We start from the raw sequence: 26275 nt of genomic DNA, 5'->3' as shown, positions 1-26275 counted from the left end.
ACCATACTCACCCCTCCTTGCACGTCCTCTGCAGCCCCTGCTTCTCCCTCGGTCTTCTTCCTGCGTTCAGCGGCCATGTGGTACCGCTCATTAAGCTCATGATTATGAGCATATTTTTCCCCAAACCCCTCCCCGGGAGGTGAGACAGGGAAAAAGTGCACTGCACAAAAACCAAAGGAAAGATCCAACAAACAGGGTAAAACAAAACACTTAGCTTGCTCTGCTGCAATGCTACTGGACAGCAGAGCTAGCCACTTGAAAACAGCATACAACTAAAGCACCAAAGAATTCTGCCAGGAGGTGAGACAGGGAAAAAGTGCACTGCATAAAACCCAAAGGAAAGATCCAACAGAGGGGGTAAAACAAAACAACAGCTTGCCCTGCTGTAATGCTCCTGGACAGCAGAGTTAGCCACTTGAAAACGGCATACAACTGAAGCACCACAGAACTCGGTCAGCTCCTGAACGCCATGCAATTACACCAGCGGCCACCGGGGGCACAAACCCACCAGCAGACTAACTAAACTTGTAGTAACACCAGCGACCACCGGGGGGGCAAAAAACTAATATTAACCCCTGATGGCCTGAAAGGAAAAAGGTTTATATAAGAGAATCCAGACCCTGACACAGATCCAAAAATGGATCGTGACAGTACCCCTCCTTCAATGAGGGGCCTCTGGACCCTCAACACTGCACCTCACCAGAGAACCACCTACGGTGAGGACTCTTAGATCCACCAGAGCTCACCTCAGCAATCACCTGACTCTCAGGTTTATGGCAAACGTGAGCTGATGGAGGTGACAATGCGTTTTAACACGTTTAGTATTTATTCTTTATTAAACTAGAAAATGTAACATTTATGCAATTTTCGGAGCATTTATTTCTGATTATTATATGATTTTCTCAGAATTTTTTCAGATATGGAAATAATGTAGTGTTCAGCTGCTGCTTGTAAAGCTCTGTTTACACTGCACTTGAGTCTTCCATTAGGGGTATACCTCAAGAGGATTTCCTGATGGCAGGCTGCAGATCTTCCAAAGCAGACTGTTAAATAGAATTCTACACAATTGTCATGCAACAAATGAATGGGTCCTATGGAAGAGAATTCCTGGCACATACAGCAAACAAAATTAACAAATGTGACTTCAACAGAGCTTTAGCCTGTAATCAGAAGAACAATGTAAAACTCATCCATGTTTACCAAGGAATCAGCTTTGCCTTGGAGAGAGGGAGACCTGTCCAAGAATTACACTAAAGTATTTATTGTATGTAGAAAAATATTCAGAATTGAGAGTCCTCAGTGGTTAATACCTGTTAATGGCTAACTGAAAAGATGGTAACAAACTGCAAGCTTTTGAGAGTACTCAGGTCTCTTCATCAGGCATTGACTAATACAAAATCTGAAGAATCACATATTTATGCACAACACAGAATAGAAATAATGCAATAGATAAAACAAGTGATATGAAGCAGAACTATCATTATGGGAGAGTGATGGACAGTTATGGCTATAAATACTGGAACAGTTCATAGATAAGGAGTATGAAAGCTTTATAGTCCTCTGATTGGGGTCTGGTTCTGTGTTGTGATGCCCCCACAGTGTCTTAGGAGCAAATTCCTTAATTGATGTAAAAAGACATAAATCCATGCGATGCATTCATTGCTGCATTGAGTGTGTCAATGGTCATCATGAGTTTATACTCCCAGACCCTCCTGTCTCTCTTGAGATTTGAAATTACCTTTCAATGTAAGTAATTTCATGTCTATGGTGCTGTGATCAGGGATATAAAAATGTTTGCCCACAGGCAGATCCTTTCTTTCTTCTCTAATTGTGTGGCGATGAGGCTCCGGAGGCTGTTTCTTCCTTTCAGGAGCTGAAGCGAAGATTCACTTCTGCCCCGGTTTTGCAGCAACCTGATGTCTCACTCCCGTTCCAGGTAGAGGTGGACGCCTCTGAGATTGGTGCAGGAGCTGTTTTGTCCCAAAAGGATCCTGTAACATCTAAAATGAATCCCTGTGCTTTCTTTTCCCGAAAGTTCTCTCCATCTGAACGTAACTATGATGTGGGGAATCGGGAACTGTTAGCCATGAAATGGGCATTTGAGGAGTGGAGACATTGGTTGGAGGGAGCTAAACATCAAGTCGTGGTCCTCACTGACCACAAGAATTTGATTTACCTGGAGTCGGCCAAACACTTGAACCCTAGACAGGCTAGGTGGGCCTTGTTTTTCACACGTTTTGATTTTGTGGTCTCTTTTCTTCCTGGCACAAAGAATGTCAAGGCTAACGCTCTCTCTAGGAGCTTCTTTGCTGATTCTCTTGTGGTGACCAAGCCTGCTACCATCTTAGGCGAAGGGGTAGTTCTTTCTGCCATCTCGCCCGATTTGAGACATGCTCTGGAAGAGTTCCAGGAGGACAAACCTGAGCGTTGTCCCAGTGGAAAGTTGTATGTTCCTGACCAGTGGAAGAAGAGAGTGATGTCTGAAGTTCATTGCTCTGCATTGGATGGTCATCCAGGTACTTTTGGTACTAGAGATCTGGTGAGTCGGTCTTTTTGGTGGCCCGCCTTGTCTCGTGATGTCAGGAATTTTGTGCAGTCCTGTGGGACTTGCTCCCGGTCTAAACCTTGTTCTCACTCTAGTGGGTTGTTGATGCCTTTGCCGGTCCCCAGGAGGCCATGGACCCATATTTCAATGGATTTCATCTCTGATATGCCTGTCTCTCAGAGAATGACTGTTATTTGGGTGATTTGTGATAGGCTCTCTAAGATGGTTCATCTTGTACCACTCCCTAAGTTGCCATCTTCCTCTGAGTTGGTGCCCCTGTTTTTGCAACAGGTGGTTCGCTTGCACGGGATTCCTGAGAACATTGTATCTGACAGAGGAGTTCAGTTTGTGTCTAGATTTTGGAGGACTTTCTGTTCCAAGCTGGGAATTCAGTTGTCCTTCTCCTCTGCTTTTCACCCTCAGACCAATGGGCAGACGGAGAGAACAAACCAGACCTTGGAGTAGTATTTGAGATGTTTTATTTCCGCTGATCAGGATGATTGGGTTTCATTTTTGCCCTTGGCCGAATTTGCTTTAAATAATAGAGCTAGTTCTGCCACTTTGATGTCACCTTTTTTTGTAACTTTGGGTTTCATTCTCGATTTTCTTCAGGGCAGGTAGAGCCTTCTGCCTGCCCAGGTGTTGACACTGTGGTGGAGAGAATGCACCTGATCTGGGACCAAGTGGTGGATAAGTTATCTCTCTCCCAGGAAAAGGCCCAGCGGTTTTCCAACCGACATAGGACCATTGGTCCCCAGGTTAAGGTTGGTGATATGGTTTGGTTATCATCAAAAAATATCGCTATGAAGGTGGCTTCTCCTAAGTTTAAGCCTAGATATATTGGACCTTACAAGATTTTGGAGATTATTAATCCGGTCTCTTTTCGTATGGCTCTTCCTGTCACATTTAAAATCCATAATGTGTTTCATAAGTCCTTGTTGAAGAGGTTTGTTGAACCAGTTGTTCCTGGGGTGGCACCTCCGGACCCTGTATTGGTTGAAGGTAAAATGGAATATGAGGTAGAGAAGATACTGGATTCCCGTCTGGCTAGACGGAGACTCCAGTATTTGGTTAAGTGGAAGGGTTATGGTCAGGAGGATAATTCCTGGGTCTCTGCCTCTGATATTCATGCCAAAAGATTGGTGCGTGCCTTTCATCGGGCTCACCCTGATCGCCCTGGTGGCGTGATTGAGGGTTCGGTGACCCCTCCTCAAGGGGGAGGTACTGTTGTGAGTTCATTTTCCCCTTCACCATTGAGGTCTGATGAACTCCCTCTTCTGGTGAAGGAAGGTAGTGAGGCTGATTACCAAGCACCTGAGCAGGATGATGATGACTGGGTGACTGGAATTGCTGACTGGATATAAGGAAGCCGACGCCCTTCTGCCTTGCTGGTGATTTCTCAGAGGGATTCTACAAGACCAGTCTGATTCCTGCTCCTCAAAAGCTAAGTTTTCTGCTCTGCCTTTTGCATTTGTGTTTTGGTTTTGTTTTTCCTTGTTTTTCTGGATTTCTGCCATTCCCTGCTGGGATGAGCTGAATTCCTTTTTGCTCTGTCTTCAGAAAATACCTGAGTACTGATATAGTCTTTTTGAAGCCTAGTGTCTTCAGGGCTTTTTTCCCTATCAGTCTGTTGGCTCTTGTTTTGATAGGGTTTTGGTGGATTGCAGACAGCAGCTTTTCTATCCTGTCCTATTTAGTTAGCTTGGGCCCCATCATTTGCTCAGCCTATCTTTCTATCTGTGTGAGTGTTTTTTCATCTTTCTTCACTGTCATTATATGTTGGGGGCTGCCTATTGCTTTCGGGTCTGCTCTGGGGCAGTTTAGATTTCCCTTTCTGTCTTTAGGCTATTTAGTTCTCCGGCTGTGATCGAGGGGTCTAGGGCACCATAGGAACCCCCCACGACTACTGCTAGTTGTTGTTGATAGGTTCAGGGGTCTGCAATCGAATAGCTGCCAACTTCTCTGGTTTTCTGGACTTAGCTAGTATTTCTGTTTTTGCCTCCTACGGTGACTCATTCATAACACAAGGCCATCTATAACCTGTCTCCCTCCATACATCTCAGAATTAATCTCCCGGAATCTTCCCTCATGTAATCTCCGATCCTCCCAAGACCTCTTTCTCTCCTGCACACTTATTCGCTCCTCACCCAACCGCCTCCAAGACTTGTCCCAAATTATCTCCCATCCTCTGGAATTATTTGCCCCAATACGCCCGATTATCAACCATGTTTGGATCCTTCAGATGGAACCTAAAAACCCACCTCTTCAGGAAAGCTTACAGCCTGCAATGACCCCGCTGTCTCCTCACCAACACCAGAGCTGCTGCAACCCCCAACCCACTGTCTCCTTCCCCACCATTCTGTAGAATGTAAGCCCGCAAGGGCAGGGTCATCTCCCCTCTGTATTAGTCTGTGATTGTTAGTTTGTTTACAGTAAGTGATATCTGTAATTTGTATGTAACCCCTTCTCATATTCAGCACCATGGAATCAATGGTGCTATATAAATAAATAATAATAATAATATGCATCCCAGTCTCATGGATCCCGTTAGACATAAAAGTCAGAGTCTGATCTGCACATTGGATCAGAATAAGACATGCTCTTAGTCTCATGGATTCCACTCTCGGATCCAAGACGTTATCGGATATGTAAATACATCAATTTTACTCTAAGGGTGATAGTGTTGTCTGAGAAAAAATGTGGATGTGTCACACGGATGTGTGAATGTAGCCTAAACTGCAAAGAAGTTAATATGTCTTCATATGTCAAAATTGTTACAGAACAATTTCAACACCTAATGTAATCTATGTAATGACAAACTGTTGCAGTTCTAAAGGCCAAATGAGGTCAACATGATACTAGATGGTGGTCTATGATAAACAGGCCACTTACTGCTTGTAATGTAAAGTCACTTGCACATTGCATCACATCAAATTCTGCTCCCTCAAATGTATTATTACATCCAAAAGTGACAAAGGGGAGAGAAAAAACAATTCCTTAAGGAACGTGTTCCATCTCTACTGTGTGTCCATTTATGCAAGATATATAGGACAGCAGATGTCCCTGATATAACACAAAATGTCCGTATTCCTTTTTTTTATCATATCTTAGTCATTAAGAGCGAGGTGAGCTTTCCTTCCTGTGCTCCCTTTAGCTTCTCAGCAAAGTTAGTGCATGTTTTGGTCTTTTATGCTCCAGTCAGAAGGAATGTGAGTCATGCACAGGCCTGAGCGCTGGAAACAGGTTTCAACAGTGTCCCCCATAATCGTAGTGGGCTCGTGCTCAGTCAGAAGCCTATATTTATTTCATGAATTATAATACGGCCGTAAAGTAATCTCAGCTTCTCATATACTAATCACAGAGCAAACAGACCTGCAACGAGGTGGCTACAGGGCATTGTACATGAAACAAACAAGTACAGAAACTGGATTTAGCACCTCACAATGTAGCCTTTATGCCATGACATGTTTATACAAAGCCATGTTTTACATACCACTTAACACATTACAAAACAATATTGTAACTGCCATCATCACCTGCAGTTAAAAGAAGCATTTCCCACAGGGAGCACATTTCACTAGAGAAGTAGCCATTATAGGGTTATTCCTGGCTGAGAAGGAACTAGCAGAAAAGAGAAACAGCTGAACCAGGAAAAATGCATTCATTTCTGAGGGAATTACCGTGTAGGGTAGCTACATAATCCCAGCCACTCTAAGACGCCATCCATAGACCTGTAGACACACATAGCTGTGATGGAAATACCCTAGGCCACAAGTTTTGCCTTGAGAACCCATTTTTTTTTTCTTTCCAACACTGTCGGAAGTTTTATTCTTTACTAGTTGAATAGCCCGGCGCTGCCCGGGCATAGTAACTAACTGCGGTTAGTTATAACAAATTATAATGATATCTATCTATCTATATATATATATATATATATATAGCTGAGTGTAGAGCCCCACCCACTCCGCATAGCCACATTCACTATAATATCCCACATCATCTCGTCAGCCAGAGCTACCGGACTACTACCCCTAATATCCCACATCGTCCCGTCAGCCAGTGCCACCGGACTACTACCCCTAATATCCCACATCATCCCGTCAAAGCCACCGGACTACTACCCCTAATATCCCACATCATCCCGTCAGCCAGAGCCACCAGACAAATGCCACTAATATCCCACATCATCCCGTCACAGCCGCCGGACTACTACCCATAATATCCCACATCATCCCGTCCGCCAGAGCCACCGGACTACTGCCACTAATATCCCACATCATCCCATCAGCCAGAGCCACCGGACTACTACCCCTAATATCCCACATCATCCCGTCAGTCTGGGGTCAGAACCAGAGCGCTGAGTGGAACGGTCATAACTTCCATACCGGGGATCCCTTTAAGAGAGCCCAGGATCAGAACCAGAGCGCTGAGTGGATTTGCCCTTACTTGCATACCAATGATCCCTTTAATAGAACTCTGGGGTCAGAATCAGAGCGCTGACGGATTTGCCCTATCTTCCTTCCATGCAGGAGATCCCTTTAAGAGAGCCTGGGGTCAGTACCAGAGCATTTGAAGGCAATTGCCCTGACTTCCATACCGAGGATCCCTTTTAGAGAGGCCTGAAGTCAGAACCAAAGCGCTGGATGGATTTTCCCTAACTTCCATACCAATGATCCCTTTAAGAGACCCTGGGGTCTCTCTCTCTCCCCTTTTCCAGAGTTCTGTTCCTTTAAATTTCATACACTGGCTGCTGTGACGGATCCATCCAAAAACCGGATCCGGTGCAACAGTTTTTTGCAAATCTGCAACGGATCTGTTTTTTTCACACTTTGACAGTTTGGTATGGAGGATGTGTGATGGGTATATAGGCACGGGAGGGGGGATTCATTTCTGTCATGTGCTCGCTGCTCCTTTCTGGGGGGCAGACAATGGCTAGGAGCTTATGTTCCAAGGGATGCTAGATTTCTCGCATCATGTCAGTGTCTGCTGAGGTGTTGTCAAGTGGGAAAACTTACTCATAGCAACCAGTCACAGCTCAGCTTCTTTTAACCAGCTCTGGTGAAATGACAGATGCTTAGTGATTGGTTGCAAGGAAAACTGTTGCTCATAGCCATCAATCACAGCTTAGCTTCTTTTGAACATCTCTGGTGAAATGAAAGATGCTTTGTGATTGGTTGGTGATACACACATACATTCAGTTTTTATATATATATATATATATATATATATATATATATATATATATATATATATATTTATTAAGATCTAAAGAGCAGTACATCTTTTAGGTATAATTTTGTGACACATATCATCAACGATTTATCATTGCTTTTAAATCCCAAAAGTGTTCTAAAAGATTTGATAAGACAGAAAATTTTGGTACAACTCAGTTACACCAAAATTTTGCACTGTTTGGTGTTTTGACGTCAGTTTCTTCCGGCTCTGCCAAAGTGAGCAGAGATGGGGCAGAACATGGACATAGCAGGGTGTGATGACAAAGCTTGTCAAATTCAAGACGAGCTGTAGTATTTCCTATGCCAGAAATCTCATCCAGTCCTCGACGATAGTAACATTTCTGATGTGACACACAGAGGTGCACGACACTCGTCAGACGCTCCAGACTGATGAAGAGGCATGCACCTCTTCATGAATCAGGAGCATCTGTCTACACCAAGTCTCCTCATTTTGACCAGTGAGAAAATCATCGTTCTTGATTAATTTGGCATGATTGATCTATTTTACTTTTTTTTAATCTTTTTGTATAGTAGTTTTAGATGCAAATTAAATTTTTACAGAAAGGTCATTTTTTTAATCATTTTCTTAATTTTTTTATTTTATTCTTACTAGGGAACTTGAACTTCTATGAGCGTTATCATTCATATTATGCACTGTAAAACGTCTCTGTTACAATATATTATGACTGCCAGCATACATAGTATTGTGGAAAAAGATTCAGTATAAGCTTGTATTTGACTAATATAAAAACTCCAACAAAATGAGTTCAGTGGGTGGTCCAATATATAGAGATTGACAGGTATACTGGAATGCATACTCATAGAGAGCATCAGTCACTGAATGGTCCAGCGTTAGCAGTGATTTCAATTGATAAATTATATCTTATGGTTCATGCACACAACAGAGAACTGTGCACATAGTCTGTACTGTAGTGCACAGGGCCCACATGGCTACATAGTATGAAAATGTACAGTGGCATGTAAAAGTTTGGGCACTCCTGGTCAAAAGTATGGTTATTGTGAACAGCTAAGCAAGCTGAAGATTAAATGATCTTTAAAAGGCCTAAAGTTGAAGATGACACATTTCCTTTGTATTTCAGGAAAATATATATATAGTCATTTTTTATATTTTAAAAATTACATAAAGGAAAATGGGATGATGCAAAAGTTTGGGCACCCTTGAAGATTTGTGTGCTCAGATAACTTTGACCAAGGTTTCAGACCTTAATTAGCCTATTAGGGTTATTGCTTCTTCACTATCATTGTTAGGAAAGGCCAGGTGATGAAAATTTCCAGTTTTATAAAAACCCAGCCCCTAACTTTCTGCCAAAAAAAACAGCAGCCAAAGGTCCTTCTAAGCAGCTGCCTAGCACTCTGAAAATGGTTCAGGCCCACAAAGCAGAAAGTGTTTTCAAGTTGCTTTTTCCCCAGTTCGAAATAAGATTACAAAATGGAATTAAGAAATGGCAGTTAACAGGAACAGTGGAGGTCAAGATAAGGTCTGGAAGACCAAGCAAAATTTCAGTGACAGCTGCTAGTAGGATTGCTAGAGAGGCAAATCAGAAACCCTCTTTACTGCAAAAGACCTTCAGAAATATTTTGCAGAATCTGGAGTTGTGGTACATTGTTCTACTATTCAGAGACATCTTCACAAATTTGGCCTTCATGGAAAAGTCATCAGAAGAAAATCTCTCCTGTGTACTCACCATAAAATTCAGCATCAGAACTATGCGCAAAAGAGCATCTGTTATGAATGGGTCACCTTGAAGAAAAAAGCAAAACAAGCTAAGTCACAGAAAACCAGAGAGGTTGGTAACTATGCAGATTGCAGATCCTACCACACAACTAGCAGCAGCCGTGGAGTGTACCTACGATGTTCCTAGACGCTTCGTCACAGCCGGAGGACTAAATAAGCCTGAAGCAAGAAAAGGGGAAAACTAACTGCCCCAGAGCAGACCCCAAAGGAATAGATAGCCCCCACCCATGTATTGACGGTGAAACAAGATGAAAGCACAAACACAGGCAGGAAAATAGGCTGAGCAAACGATGGGGCCCAAACTAACTAGAAAGGAAAGGAAAGGAAAGACACTGTCTGCAACCTGCAAAAAACCCTACAAAATTATTGTCCAACACTTCTGATAGCAAAATTAACCCTGAAGTCACTTGACTTCTCCCACTATATCAGCACTCTGAAATATTCTGAGACAGAGCAAAAAGAGACCAAACTAGTAAGGGACAAAAAGCAAATTGGCCAAATACTGATAAATAAGAGTGGAAATTCAGCACAGCCCCCAGCCGGGGCTGGCTGACCACACAAAAAACTGAATAGACCAACAAAATCAAGTGTGAACATTAGCAGAAAAACTTAGCTTTAGATGACTGGAACAGAGCTGAAAACCAAGAGCTGACAAGCCAGAAGGAATCACCAGCAACTGAATAGGGCGTCGGCTGTCTTAAATCCAATCTGAGATTCCTGAGGTCCAATCGTCATCCTCATTCTCAGATGGCAGATCTCCACCGATCAAATCAGCCTCACTACCTCCTGTTACCACCAGAGGGAGTCTGGAAGGAGAACTCACAACTGGTGAACCAGAGAATGAACTCACAACAGTACCCCCCCCTTGAGGAGGGGTCACCGAACCCTCATCCACGCCACCAGGCCGATCAGGATGGGCCCGGTGAAAAGCACGAACCAATCTATTGGCATGAATATCAGAGGCAGAGACCCAAGAATTATCCTCCTGACCATAACCCTTCCATTTGACCAAATACTGGAGTGTCTGTCTAACCAAACGAGAATCCAATATTTTCTCTACCTCATATTCCACATTGCCTTCAACCAACACAGGGTCAGGAGGTGCTGCCATAGGAACCACTGGCTCAACAAACCTCTTCAACAGAGATTTGTGAAATACGTTATGGATCTTGAACGTAACTGGAAGAGCCAATCGAAACGAAACAGGATTAAGAATTTCCAAAATCTTATAAGGACCAATAAATCTTGGCTTACATTTAGGAGATGCAACCTTCATAGGAATATTCTTAGACGACAACCAAATCATATCACCCACTTTAAACCGGGGACCAATGGTCCTATGCCGGTTGGAAAATCGCTGGGCCTTTTCCTGAGAGTGCAACTTATCCACCACTTGGTCCCATATCTGCTGCATTCTCTTAACCACAGTGTCCACACCTGGGCAGGACGAATATTCCACTTGCCCTGAAGAGAATCGAGGATGAAACCCAAAATTACAGAAAAAGGGTGACATCAAAGTGGCAGAACTAGCTCTATTATTGTTCAGTGCGAATTCGGCCAAGGGCAAAAATGAGACCCAATCATCCTGATCAGCAGATATAAAACATCTCAAATAAGACTCCATGGTCTGGTTTGTTCTCTCAGTCTGTCCATTGGTCTGGGGATGAAACGCGGAGGAGAAGGATAACTGAATTCCCAGATTGGAACAAAAGGCTTTCCAGAATCTGGAAACAAACTGGACTCCTCTGTCAGACACAATGTTCTCAGGAATCCCATGTAACCGAACCACCTGTTGTAAAAACAAGGGCACCAACTCAGCGAAAGATGGCAACTTTGGGAGTGGTACAAGATAGATTTTCGAAGATGGTCCATCACAAATCACCCAGATAACAGTCATTCTCTGAGAGACAGGAAGATCAGAAATAAAATCCATTGAGATATGGGTCCATGGACTCTTGGGTACCGGTAAGGGCATCAGCAACCCACTAGAACGAGAACAGGGTTTAGACCGAGAACAAGTCCCACAGGACAGTACAAAATTCCTGACGTCACGAGATAAGGCAGGCCACCAAAAGGACCGACTCGCCAAATCTCTGGTACCAAAAATACCTGGATGACCAGCCAGTGCGGAGCAATGAATTTCAGACATCACTCTTTCTCCACTGGTCAGGAACATTCAATTTTCCCATAGGGCAACGCTCAGGTTTATCCTCCTGAAATTCCTCCAGGGCGCATCTCAAATCGGGCGAAATGGCAGAAAGAACTACCCCTTCACCTAGGATGGTAGTAGGCTCGGTCACACTAAGAGAATCGGCAAAGAAACTCCTAGAAAGGGCGTCTGCCTTAACATTCTTAGTGCCCGGAAGAAAAGAGACCACAAAATTAAAACGCGTGAAAAACAAGGCCCACCTAGCCTGTCTAGGATTCAAGCGTTTGGCCGACTCCAGATAAATCAAATTCTTGTGATCGGTGAGGACCACAACTTGATGTCTAGCTCCCTCCAACCAATGTCTCCACTCCTCAAATGCCCACTTCATGGCCAAAAATTCCCGATTCCCCACGTCATAGTTGCGTTCAGATGGGGAGAACTTTCGAGAAAAGAAGGCACAGGGATTCATCTTAGAAGTCACAGGGTCTTTTTGGAACAAAACATCTCCTGCACCAATCTCAGAAGCATCTACCGCCTGAAATGGAAGTGAGACATCAGGTTGCCGTAAAACTGGAGCTGAAGTAAATCTCTGCTTAAGCTCCTGAATTGCTGAGGTAGCCTCAGGAGACCAATTCAGCACATCAGCACCCTTCTTGGTCAGATCAGTTAGTGGTTTGACAATACCAGAAAAATTACCTATAAATTTACGATAGAAATTAGCAAAACCCAAAAACTTCTGGAGGGCCTTCAAAGAAGTAGGCTGAACCCAATCATAAATGGCCTGTACCTTGGCCGGGTCCATTTCAATAGTCGATGGAGATAAGATAAATCCCAAAAATGAAATCCTCTGCACACCAAAGAGGCATTTCGATCCCTTAACAAACAGGGAATTCTCCCTCAAAGTCCGGAACACAGTCCGGACGTGTTCCACATGAGAATCCCAATCACTAGAAAAGATCAAAATATCATCCAGATAGATGATCAAAAACTTATCCACAAAGTCACGGAATATATCATTCATAAAGGACTGGAAGACAGAAGGGGCATTAGTGAGCCCAAAAGGCATCACCAGGTACTCAAAATGTCCCTCCGGATTATTTAACGCCGTCTTCCATTCATCCCCGTGCATGATGCGAATAAGATTATACGCCCCCTGAGGTCAAGCTTAGTAGACCAGCAGGCACTCTTAACTCTGGAGAATAAATCAGACATCACAGGTAACGGGTACTGATAGTTATCCGTCATCTTAAGGGAACGATAATCAATACACGGTCTTAATGAACCATCTTTCTTGGCCACAAAAAAAACCCAGCACCTAAAGGTGATGAGGATGGTCTAATATGACCCTTCTCCAATGACTCCTTAATATAGGATCGCATAGCATCATGTTCGGGTACAGATAAGTTGAAAAGCCGACCCTTGGGAAATTTACACCCAGGCATCAACTCAATTGCACAGTCATAACTCCTATGAGGAGGCAAAGACGCAGACTTGCTCTCACTAAATACATCAGAAAAATCGGCTAGATAATCAGGAATATCATGAGACTGAGGAGAGGTGGAGAAAACAGGAGCGTCCCTAAGAACACACTGACAACCCCAACTCATCACAGACCCAGGTTTCCAATCCAAAACTGGATTATGAGTTTGCAACCAAGGAAAACCCAGAACAATAGTATCATGCAAATTATGCAGCACCAAAAATTTACAATTTTCTTGGTGGTCTGGGGCAACTCGCATTGTCACCTGGGTCCAAAACTGAGGTTTATTCTCCGCCAAAGGAGTAGCATCAATACCCCTCAAATAGGCGTCCGCAGAGGCGTCATGGAAAAACCACAACGTTTAGCAAAGTCCAAATCCATCAGATTCAACGCTGTTACTGAATCCACAAAAGCCTTCATGGAAAACGTGGATAAGGAGCAGATCAGAGTAATTGCCAAAAGAAACTTAGGTTGTACACTGCCCACAGCAAATGTGTGTGCAAAATGTTTCTCTCGTTTAGGGCAGACAGAAATAGTATGAGAGACGTCTCCACAGAAAAAACACAGCTTATTACGCCTTCTAAACTCCTGACGTTGCACCCTAGACAAAACCCCATCACATTGCATAGGTTCAGACGTTTGTTCAAAAGGTGGCAGCGCCTCCCGTGTAGTTTTACGTTCATGTAAATGCCGATCAACTTGAATGGCTAATGACATAAAATCATCCAGACCAGAGGGAACAGGAAATCCCACCATAACATCTTTTACGGTCTCTGATAAACCCTTCCGAAAGAGCTGCCAATTCACTATCATTCCATGTAGTAAGGACCGCCCACTTTCGGAATTTCTGACAGTATAACTCTGCAGAATCCTGACCCTGGTTTAATGCCAACAGGGTTCTCTCAGCTTGATCAACAGCATTAGGTTCATCATACAACAACCCCAAGGCTTCAAAAAAATGCATCCACATTTGTCAGAATAGGATTTTCAGGTGTCAGAGAAAAAGCCAAATCCTGGGGATCGCCATGCAGCAAGGAGATTACAATTTTAACCTGCTGCACAGAGCTCCCCGATGAGTTAGGCTTCAAGGCCAGAAATAATTTACAATTTATTCTTAAAATGCAGAAATTTAGACCGATCCCCAGAAAACACATCAGGAGTAGGGATCTTAGGTTCAGCAGCATGTGACTGAATGAGGTAGGTGGAAATTCCCTGCACTTCAGCAGCAAGCTGCTCCACACGATCAGACAATTGCTTAATTTCCATTAGGAAAAAGAAAAAAAAATTCTCCTACGGACCCAAAGAAAAAGAGGAAAAAATATATTAAAAAAAAAAATTCTGACACTTTTTTTTTTTTTAAACAACTTTTTCCTGCTTTTGAGTACCCTAGAATCTGCGGTATGGCTGGTGATTCTGTTATGAATGGGTCACCGAGGAGAAAAAAGCAAAACAAGCTAAGTCACAGAAAACCAGAGAGGTTGGTAACTATGCAGATTGCAGATCCCTGATCCTACCACACAACTAGCAGAAGCCGTGGAGCGTACCTACGATGTTCTTAGATGCTTCGTCACAGCCGGAGGACTAAATAAGCCTGAAGCAAGAAAAGGCGAAATCTAACTGCCCCAGAGCAGACCCCAAAGGAATAGATAGCCCCCACACATGTATTGATGGTGAAACAAGATGAAACCACAAACACAGGCAGGAAAATAGGCTGAGCAAACGATGGGGCCCAAACTAACTAGAAAGGAAAGGAAAGGAAAGACACTGTCTGCAACCTGCAAAAAACCCTACAAAAATAATGTCCAACACTTCTTATAGCAAAATTAACCTTGAAGTCACTAGACTTCTCCCACTATATCAGCACTCTGAAATATTCTGAGACAGAGCAAAAAGAGACCAAACTAGTAAGAGACAAAAAGCAAATTGGCCAAATACTGATAAATAAGAGTGGAAATTCAGCACAGCCCCCAGCCGGGGCTGGCTGACCACACAAAAAACTGAATAGACCAACAAAATCAAGTGTGAACATTAGCAGAAAAACTTAGCTTTAGAGGACTGGAACAGAGCTGAAAACCAAGAGCTGACAAGCCAGAAGGAATCACCAGCAACTGAAAAGGGCGTCGGCCGTCATAAATCTAATCTGAGATTCCTGAGGTCCAATCGTCATCCTCATGCTCCGGTGGCAGATCTCCACTGATAAAATCAGCCTCACTACCTCCTGTTACCACCACAGGGAGTCTGGAAGGAGAACTCACAACCGGTGAACCAGAGAATGAACTCACAACAAGCATCTAAACAAACCTGATGCATTTTGGAAACAAGTCCTGTGGATTTATGAGGATAAAATAGAACTCTTTGGCCACAATGATCAAAGGTATGTGTGGAGAAAAAATGGCACAGAATTTCAGGAAAAGAACATCTCACCAGCCATTAAGCATGGGGTTGGATCAATCATGCTTTGGAGTTGGGTTGCAGCCAATGGCACGGGCATGGTTGCAGCCAATGGCACATTTCACAGGTAGAGGGAAGAATGGATTAAATGAAATTTCAACAAATTATTGATGCAAACATAATACCATATGTAAAAAAACTGAAGCTGAAAAGAGAACGGCATCTACGCATCTACAAATGAGTAATGATCCTAAACACATGGCAAAATCCACAACAGACTACCTCAAAAGGCACAAGCTGAAGGTTTTGCAATGGCCCTCACAGTCCCCTAGTCTGAACAAATTGAAAATCTGTGACTTGACCTCAAAATAGAAGTGCATGAAAGATGACCCAGGAATATCACAGAAATTGAAGAATTTTTCAAGGAAGAATGGATGAGACTCCCTCAAACAAGAACTGAAAGATTATTGTCTTGTTTACAAGCAGTGATACTTGCAAAAGGGGATGCTATTAGATATTAACCATGCAGGATGCCCAAACTTTGGCATTGGCTCATTTTCATTTTTGCAATTTTTAAAATGTAAAAGATGAAAATATATATATTTTTTGCCTAAAATACAAAGGTAATGTGTCATCAGTAACTTTAGGCTGTTTAGAAGTCATTTCATCTTCAACTTGCTTAACTGGTCACAATAACAGTAATTTTGACCAGGGGTGTCCAAACTTTCACATGCCACTGTATAGGCTCCCTGCAATGCTGCACAGGCTCTTGTAGACTCCGTGGGTACATACCGTATTTTTCGCTTTATAAGACGCACTTTTGTTCCCCCAAATTTTGGGGGAAAGTAGGGGGTGCGTCTTATAATCCGAATATACGGGGGAGGGGGTGTATATATATATATGTACTGCAGGGTCCAGGGGAGGTGGGGGCAGCTTTGGAGCGGTGCTGTGAGCTGGTAAAAGCTGCCGAAGGGAGCCTTTGATCTCCTGCTCCCGCTCATATAATATGCACTGCCGCTGTCCATCACCATGGTGCTGAAACCGCACCACGGTGACTGGCTGGGGGAGCGGTGCATATTATAGCTGCCTGCGCCCTCCTTTGATCGCACATGATCCCCTGTGTTAGATATCGCCCCCATGCTGCTGCCCATAGTAAAATAAAAAACTCTTTCCTTACCTCCTCCAGCGCTGATCTCCCGGTGTCTCTGCTGCTGCTGTCATCAGCACTCTGCTGTGCTGATCACATGACCGGCTCTGAGAACCAGGAAGTGGAGGAGGAGCTCAACCACACTGAGGGAGACACGAGGAGGGACAGCGCTGAGAAGGTAAGGAAAGAGTTTATTTTACTAAAAGCAGCAGCATGGAGGCGATATCTAACACAGGGTGATGTGTGCCAGCCACAGGGGGGCCAGTGTGCCAGCCACAGGGGGGCCAGTGTGCCAGCCACAGGGGGCCAGTGTGCCAGCCACAGGGGGCCAGTGTGCCAGCCACAGGGGCCAGTGTGCCAGCCACAGGGTGATGTGTGCCAGCCACAGGGGCCAGCGTGCCAGCCACAGGGTGATGTGTGCCAGCCACAGGGGGGCCAGTGTGCCAGCCACAGGGAGGCCAGTGTGCCAGCCACAGGGGGGCCAGTGTGCCAGCCACAGGGGGCCAGTGTGCCAGCCACAGGGTGATGTGTGCCAGCCACAGGGGGGCCAGTGTGCCAGCCACAGGGGGGCCAGTGTGCCAGCCACAGGGGGGCCAGTGTGCCAGCCACAGGGTGATGTGTGCCAGCCACAGGGGGGCCAGTGTGCCAGCCACAGGGTGATGTGTGCCAGCCACAGGGGGGCCAGTGTGCCAGCCACAGGGGGGCCAGTGTGCCAGCCACAGGGTGATGTGTGCCAGCCACAGGGGGGCCAGTGTGCCAGCCACAGGGTGATGTGTGCCAGCCACTGGGGGCCGTGTGCCAGCCACAGGGTGATGTGTGCCAGCCACAGGGGGGCCAGTGTGCCAGCCACAGGGGGGCCAGTGTGCCAGCCACAGGGTGATGTGTGCCAGCCACAGGGGGCCAGTGTGCCAGCCACAGGGTGATGTGTGCCAGCCACAGGGGCCAGTGTGCCAGCCACAGGGTGATGTGTGCCAGCCACAGGGTGATGTGTGCCAGCCACAGGGTGATGTGTGCCAGCACAAGGGGGCTATATTCAATATAAGGTGGCCATATCCAGATTAAGGGGGCTAATTTTAGGGTGGGGGGGCTATGAGGGACATATACCCTATATGATTTGTTAGACGGACACTGGCATTATAAGACGGACCCCATTTATTAAAAAATTCTCTATTCCTTCACCACATTTGGGGGTGCGTCTTATAATCAGGTGCGTCTTATAAAGCGAAAAATACGGTATATTCTCCTTCAGATGTCATGCTCTATTAATTGAACATGCCAAGATTTTTTCTGTTAGATTTGTTTGGAATTCTAACTGTCTATATAGGCATGTAAGTCATAGGAAGTTGAATAAAATGATACCTTGATATCTGCAATCCAATGTTTCATTCCAGATAAATCCACATTTTTCTTAAATGTAAATGAGCTGTTCAGGACTGTAGGCAGGAAACTTATCTGCATGAGAATCTGTCTTGAGAGATTATTATACATAAAATGGTGCTGTCACGACACAGCTGTCGGGTGACCCGGGACCAGGGGCTCCTTCCCTGTCCCTAACACTAGGGGGAGCCCTCGCTGGCCCTATTCCCTGAGATACTTCTGAAGTTGAAGATGCTGGGGCCGCCACCCTTGCCTTATCTCCTGAGTTAGCCCTCCGTCTGTTCTCTCCCCCACCCAGGGAAGAGGGGCGCTACCGTGCACCACAGTAAACATGGCGACATGAAAGAGGGTTAACAGAAAACACCAGGCATACAAAATATACACTCACATATAACAGAGGAATGCACTTGGGAGTGGAGGAAGGGGAATAAACCAAAGTAGAGGAGAGAAGGGAATTGCCACACTTACAAACCATGCAACAGTCACAGGAAACTTCTCCAGCACTCCTTCTCATATGAACTCCTCTCCTCAGCCATGCTGCAAATGCTAGCTCTGACATGGATTTGAGTCAGGAGCCAAATTATAAAGGGAACAGGAATGGCTAACAGAGCTCAGCTGTGAGCACAGGGTTTTCCAACATGGCCGATTAACCTCTGTTCTGCCAAAAGAAATAAACAACATTAAAATGAAGGAGAGGTGCTTCTTCTCAGTGCAGGAGTAGGAGCAATCAGACAACGCGGTCTTCCGGCTCCTCTCTGTTGCGGAAACCCTGTGATAGGGGCGTTAAAAGTGTGATGTGTAATGGTGCTCTCCTGATCTCACTGCAAAGCTGTGTGTGGTTATACCTGACACATCTACAGGTTTCTCTGAGCTTTAGCTCCCATCTCACAGGCAGACTGGGTTGCAATACAAGAGAGCTGTGAGAGTTGCAGCTGTTTGTTATTAGACAAAGTTCAGTTCTACTGTGCTATGTTAGTTACATGTCTTGCACTGGTAATGCCAGGCTTTACTTAAAATAAGCTTTGGAGGCATAGTATCATACTGATCTGTGTCTGGTCCATACCTGGAACAGCTTATCTACATATAAAAAAGTGGATTTCTCTAGCATAAAAGATCAGATCACAGATATCAAGGTATCACTTTATTCAGCTTCTCAAGACCTACATGTCCATACAGAAGTCTTAAAAGGGTTCATCCTAATGACAGATTCACTTTAAACACTTCTAGAGTCCTATAGTGGATAAAAGATCTCTACCTGAAATATGAAATCAACTTTTTAGCTAGGAGTACCAATAAAATTCACAATGTAACCTACAATACCACTTAAAACAACATTAGTTATTACAGGGGTTGTCTGGTCTAAAATTATAAGTGTGCAGTCACTTTGTGTCACTGCAGACTCATAAATCCCCCCCAGTGCACTCAATGTGCGCTGCGAGAATTAACCGTTTCTGAGCCAAGAACTGCAGACTTATCATTTTAGACTGGGCAACCCCTTTAATCACAAAACAAAGGATCAATCAATGGAAAAGTCTGTGTAAATGTGGCTCAGCACTTCACCATTAACCCGAACAATGTTCATAGTACAAGATACAACATAAGCTATGTTCACAAGTTGCGTTTTTCCTGTGTTTTTTAATGCAAATTAAAAGCTGCTTTTTACAGTACCAACAAAAGCTGTGATTTTTCACAAATCTCAAGCACACATTGTTTTAATTTCTTGACTTAATTGGAAAACTGCTTTTATTTTTCTTAAACTGCAGCATGTCACTTCTTTCAGCTTTTGTACACCATTTTTTTCACCCATAGAAGGGTTAGTTCTCAAGATGCATTTTTGTTGCAGGCAAAACTTGCTCTTTTGGCAGTAAAGAAGATGCTTACAAAAAGCAGGTTTTGCTGCGCATTTTTTGCTGCATTTTTTGGCTGTGTTTTTCAGGATCCCAATGTTCAGCTTTGCTTCGACCACAGAAGCATGAACAATGCAAGGTGTTAGGGCGCCAATGCAAGACATATGTGAAACCATAAAACCATTTTGGACAAAAGGGCAATTTGATCAAATTATTTAGTGGAAAAAGATATTTATGTCTGAAAAAATAGTGACTGTTCTGGACAAAAAGTTCATGAAAAAAATACACAGTTACAAATGTAACAGCGAGTTGAAGTGGTCGGGAATAGTTTACCTAAGATATTCCCTGAGCATTGAGTTGTAGGACACTGTTTACATTCACGCACTGGTCAGCCCTTGGATTGATCAGGTATTGTTCAATGTCACACCTTGGTCAGCCAATGTTTACTTAACACATATCACTAATTTAAGTAAACTATACTAATCCTAACTGACCTTAGGTGAGGAGACAAAGACATTTTGGTTTAAACTTGTGAAAATCACAAAAATAAATGTGTATCACATACTGCTGTACATGCTTTTCATCACCAAAAAGCAGAAAAATCTGATATGTGTTTTTTGCCGCATTTTTACACTTATCATGACTAAGGGTGCCTGGACACCAGAAACACGTTGATAATGCAATATTTTGAACCACCTATGCTGACATTTTTATCCTCTATTTGAAAATGTTCTAGAGAATAAAGAATTTATTTTTTTCACTTCATCGTGGAGCTAGACTATTTTCTCATTGGAACTGTTTCACGCCATGACACTGCGGCTCCGTGATCCGATTCTCAAGATGTCTTTACCGGTGAGTTGGAATTTGTATAATTTTTGCACGTATTCATTGTTTTCTATGGGTGAAAAAACACTGAAAAGATGCTGAAAGTAAAATGCTGCAGTTTTAAAAAACGCAGTAGTTTTCCAATTCAATCAGGGAAAAAAACAAGCAGTGTGTGTATGAGATTTCTGAAATTTCATAGCTTTAACTGGTACTATAAAACACAGTTTAAAATTTACATAAAAAACACGCAGCAAAAACATAACGTGCGAACCTAGCCAAAGGCAGTAAGTGCAAAAAACATTGCAATCAGTTTTTGCTGCGTTTTTAGTGAAAAAAGCATATACAGCAGGATGCGAAACCCAGTCATTTTTGTGAAGATTAAACCAAAATGTCTTGGTCTCCTCACCTGAGAATGTCAATTAGGATTAGTACAGTTTAATTAAATTAGTGATATGTTAAAGTAAGGCTGGAGTCACACTAACCTGCGCAAAATACGGTCCGTAGTTTACTTGCGTAATACGGATGAATGACCACTAAATAGTGCTCCGTAGGTCATCCGTAAGCAAGGTGTGGTCGCGTATTTTGCGCATGTGAGCATCCCTATGTAATCCGTATGGCATCCGTATGGCGAGATTTTCTCGCCGCCTTGCAAAATGGACATATAATGGAGCCCTATGACAGGTTTTACAACAGAAACCAAAGAATAGATATAGACTCATAGAATGCATATATATAGCTATATATATATATATATATATATATATATATGTATTCTATGTGTATATATCTATTCTTTCGTTTCTTTAATAAACCTGTCAGCGTGAGTTTACTGTATCGTGCACTGAATTGCCGGCTTTGCTAAAAGACACCGGGTGCGTATTTCTCGCAAGTCACATGTGTGGTCCGTGTGTAATCCGTATTTTTTGCGCACCCATAGACTTGCATTGGCGTACTACAGCCGTAGTACGCTGACAATCGCAGCATGCTGCGATTGGCACGGAGCCTAGAATACGGATGAGAAATATACGGCTGGTGCGAGGGACCCCATAGAGAATCATTGGTCTTTGTCTAATGCGTGCTTTTAGCGCCTCTCACTCAGCCGTATTCCTCGCCAGTGTCACTCCGGCCTAACATTTCCTGAGCAATTCAAGGTGCACCCATTCGCGAAATTGAACAATACCAGACTAAAGCCCCTGTCACACACAGCGATCTCACTAGTGAGATCGATGCTGAGTCACAAGTTTTGTGATGCAACAGCGATCTCACCAGCAAGATCGCTGTGTGTGACAGCTATCAGCGACCGTCCCCCCTGCCGGGTATCGCTGATCGTTGTTGAAACATATGGACATTTTTGGGGTCGCTGGTCTCCCGCTGGCCAGCACGCATCGCTGCGTGTGACAGGCGGGAGACCAGCGACCAGGAGCTGGTAACCAAGGTACACATCGGGATTCTAAGGGGCGCACGGCGCCTAGAAACCCGATGTGTACCTTAGTTACCAGCGCGCTGATGCAGGATGCAGGGAGCTGGTAACCAAGGTACACATTGGGCTTCTAAGTGCATCACGCCCCTTAGAAACCTGATGTGTACCTTGGTTACCAGCTCCCTGTATCAGCGCGCTGGTAACTAAGATACACTGTGGGTAACTAAGCGACGTGCGTCGCTTGTTACCTGCGTGTCACTGGTCCTGATCGCTGGTGAGCTGCCAAACAGATCATGTAGCGACACACCAGCGATCCTGACAAGGTGATATCGTTGTCGGGATCGCTGGTGAGTCACTATGTGTGACGGGCCCCTAACTCAAGGGCCAACCAAAGTGTGAAAGTAAACATTGTCTTTTCTACAAAATGCACTCCCAATGTCTTAGGAAATATATTCCAGACCAACTCAACTTCCTCAGTTTTTGTTACATTTGTAATTGTGTATTTTTTCATGAACTCTTTAAGTTTTTGTTCAGAATAGTTACTATTTTTCAGACATAAAAATCTTTTTCCACTAAGTAACTTAATCAAATAGCCCTTTTTTTTTTCAAAAATTGCTTTATGGTGTCACATATGTCCTGCAATGGTGCCCTAACAACTTGCATTGTTCATGATTGAATGGTGGAAGCAAAGCTAAACTTTGGGATCCTGAAGAAAAAAAAAGCAGAAAAAAACCAACAAAACCTGCTTTTTGTCTGCAGCTTTTCTACTGCCAAGAGATCAGGTTTTGGCTGCAGAAAAAAAAGCAGAAAAAAAGCAACATGTGAACATAGCCTAAGGCTATGTGCGCACGCTGCAGATTTGCCTGTGGAAATTTCTGAGCGGATTCTGCATCTCTTGGCAGAAAATGCAGTGGAAATTCTGCGCGTTTTTTGTGTGGATTTCATGTGGTTTTGATGCGGATTGACATGCGGATTTGGATGTGACTTTGCCAGCCCAATAAAGATGCACTACTGTAAAAAAAAATAAAAAATTGCCCTTTTCAAGTCCTACATTCATTGTTGATGTGTTTCAATCAAGATTGACTCTATTTTTGATTCTCTGCCCACACACTCTTCCTCCTTCAGATATATTTGCATTTTAAAAATCCGGTGCGTTTTTTCCACCAAATCTGCAAACATTTTTACACCTGCGGATTTGTTGTGGATTTGAGTGCCTCAATGGGATAAAAACGCAGATATGCAAAAAGAATTGACATGCTGCGGAAAATAAAACGCTGCGAATCAGGATGGAATTTTCCGCAGCATGTGCACACCAACTCTCTTGCTTGAGCAATCATTTGCGGATTTGGTGCAATTCCATGCAGAAAAAAACGCTGCTGATCCGCAAAGTGCACACACAGCCTTAGGCCGGGGTCAGACTTGAGAAATAGAGAGAAACTCGAAAGAGTCTTGCATCTTAATACCTGGCACTGCCGCCGGCACTCGGGACCGGTGCCCTCAGCTGCATAGAAATACATGCACCCGGTCCCGAGTGCCGACGGCAGTTTCAGGTATTAAGATGCGAGACTCGTGCGAGTTTCTCGGAAGTCTGACCCCGGCATTATAGGGAGTGTTGCTCAGTAGTGTTTTGTTTGATATATTAACTCATAAAAAGAAACACAAATCAATTGTCCCAAAATATAAACTTTTTACAAAAGTTCTATTTATAGTTGAAAGATAAATAAAAATTGAATTAACAAGGGACAGTGTGTTGCGCATAGCTTAGTGTGGAATATCATAAACTGTAAATTAATCACATTATCACATAAGATATACTGTATATGGATAATCAAAAATTCATGGTACAAGTCTATCATAACAGCATAAGCCCCCAAAATCAATCATTACAACTCCTTTACCCACATGTGCATTTAAACATGGTTACTGACCAAACAAAATGTTTCCTAACCAAGTGCTGAACAATACCCAGCACCCACATGTGCATTTCATTTCTGCTTTGTCAGGGGCAATGTAATGAATCAGGGTATGTGCACATGTTGCGGATTTTTCCGTGCGGATTTGCCTAAATCCGCAGGTAAAATGACCTGCGTTTTACCTGCAGATTTAGTGCGGATTAGCCTGCGGCTTTCCCCTGCGTTTTGATACCTGTGGATTCCTATAATGGAGCAGGTGTCAAAACGCTGCGGATCCGCACAAAAGAACTGACATGCTGAGAATTTAAATCCACAGAAAATCCACGTGGAAAAATCCACAGCATGTGCACAGCGTTTTCTATTTCTCATAGACTTTAATGGTACTGTACAACACAGCAGAATCTGCTGGGATCCACAGGGCTAAATCCGCTGCGGATCCGAAGCACAATCCGCAACGTGTGCACATACCCTCATTGTTGAGAAGTCTCATTAAATCTGGGATCAAGAAAACACTGATTGGGGAGGTCTTGTAAATACATTCATAAAGAAGATCTGCTGCCGATTTTGCAATACAACCTGCATACACTAGTAATAATAATAATAATAATAATAATAATAATAATAATAATAATTTTATTTCTATAGCAACAACATATTTCACAGCATGTTACATTTTAGAGGGGACTTGTACAGACAATAAAAGACATTACAGAATAACAATAATCACATAAATCAGATTCTGTGAGGAATGATGGACCTGCTCGCAAGCTTACAATCTATGAGTATACCTTATGAGACAGTACTTTGACAACTCATGCTAAAATAGCTGTATAATCTTTTTAAAAGTTTCAACTCAGTCTCCACCCACATAGCAAGATACACAGCACCTCAGAGAACCTCCTCCTTGCTGATGCTGAGATCTCACACTGCTGGGGACAAGCTTCAGCAGTTAGTCATACTGGGTGGGCTAAGATGGAATACACTTGGACTGATGATGAACTCTCTATTAGCTGGACTCAAGGTTCATTTTACTATTAGGATTATACAGCCATTCTGACATGCATTTTCAAAGCAAGTACACCAATCACATCATCTCATTAGGGTATGTGCACACTTTGCGGTTTCTGCTGCGTTTCCGCAGCGGTTTTGGCTCTGCAGAAACGCAGCAGATTCTGCTGCGTTGTACAGTACCTTTATTTCCTATGGAAATTAAAAAAAGCTGTGCACATGCTAAGATGGAATACACTTGGACTGATGATGAACTCTCTATTAGCTGGACTCAAGGTTCATTTTACTATTAGGATTATACAGCCATTCTGACATGCATTTTCAAAGCAAGTACACCAATCACATCATCTCATTAGGGTATGTGCACACTTTGCGGTTTCTGCTGCGTTTCCGCAGCGGTTTTGGCTCTGCAGAAACGCAGCAGATTCTGCTGCATTGTACAGTACCTTTATTTCCTATGGAAATTAAAAAAAGCTGTGCACATGCTGTGCACACGCTGCAGTTTTACACCTCATCCATTATGAGGTGTAAAACCGCAGGGCAAAACCGCAGGCAAAACCGCAGATAAACCGCAGGACTTTGTCCTGCGGATTTACCTGCGGTTTTCTCTACAAAATCCGCAGAGACAAAAAACTATGTGTGCACATACCCTAAGTCTGTATTGTGAAACCTGACAGTAGATCTAATTCAATACTGCATTGAATTATATATGGTAATTACAATGTTATGAATAATTTTTAGTTGGAAAGTTCAGACATTTTTTTGTTTGGTGAATTATAGGATTAATTGTGAACTGTGCCACAATACTGTAAACTATATGCACTAAATTAAATACAACATGCACACTTACCTGTATCTATGAATGATGGCATTAAAGAGTCGCCCATCTCGCCAGCATGTGGTAAAGTTTTCACAGCGAATTCCACTGTAGCCTTCAGCAGCTTGCTGTGTCCAAAGAAGAAGCTTCTCTTTGGCTGACATATCCTCTGACTCTCCAGAAACATGAATGTCAGAAATCTGAAAAGAGTAAGGTACAACTTTTATCTTGTTGAGTATACTACCACCAGTCAATATATACTTGGGGTATCAAAAGTATTTAAATGGAGTTGTCCCACCCTGGGGAAATATTTCAGAAGGCACTGGAGATTACTGGATCCTAACAGTGTGAATAATACACATTATT

The 26275-nt window shown here is 43.4% G+C and overlaps 1 protein-coding gene across 7 annotated transcripts in view; it reads right to left on the bottom strand.

Moving 5' to 3' along the window:
- Window positions 1-26275, bottom strand: part of DST (dystonin) — a 732471-nt gene that overhangs the window by 461514 nt on the left and 244682 nt on the right. For all 7 annotated transcript variants that reach the window (XM_073589123.1, XM_073589125.1, XM_073589124.1 and 4 more), the window contains one exon: window positions 25943-26109. In XM_073589123.1, the coding sequence (XP_073445224.1) occupies window positions 25943-26109 (167 nt within the window). The remainder of the gene's footprint in view (window positions 1-25942; window positions 26110-26275) is intronic.

The sequence above is a fragment of the Dendrobates tinctorius genome, unplaced genomic scaffold (assembly GCF_039654945.1).
Source record: "Dendrobates tinctorius isolate UK_male_01 unplaced genomic scaffold, ASM3965494v1 ptg000107l, whole genome shotgun sequence".
NCBI lineage: Eukaryota > Metazoa > Chordata > Amphibia > Anura > Dendrobatidae > Dendrobates > Dendrobates tinctorius.
This window is presented reverse-complemented; position numbering and strand designations above follow the sequence as displayed.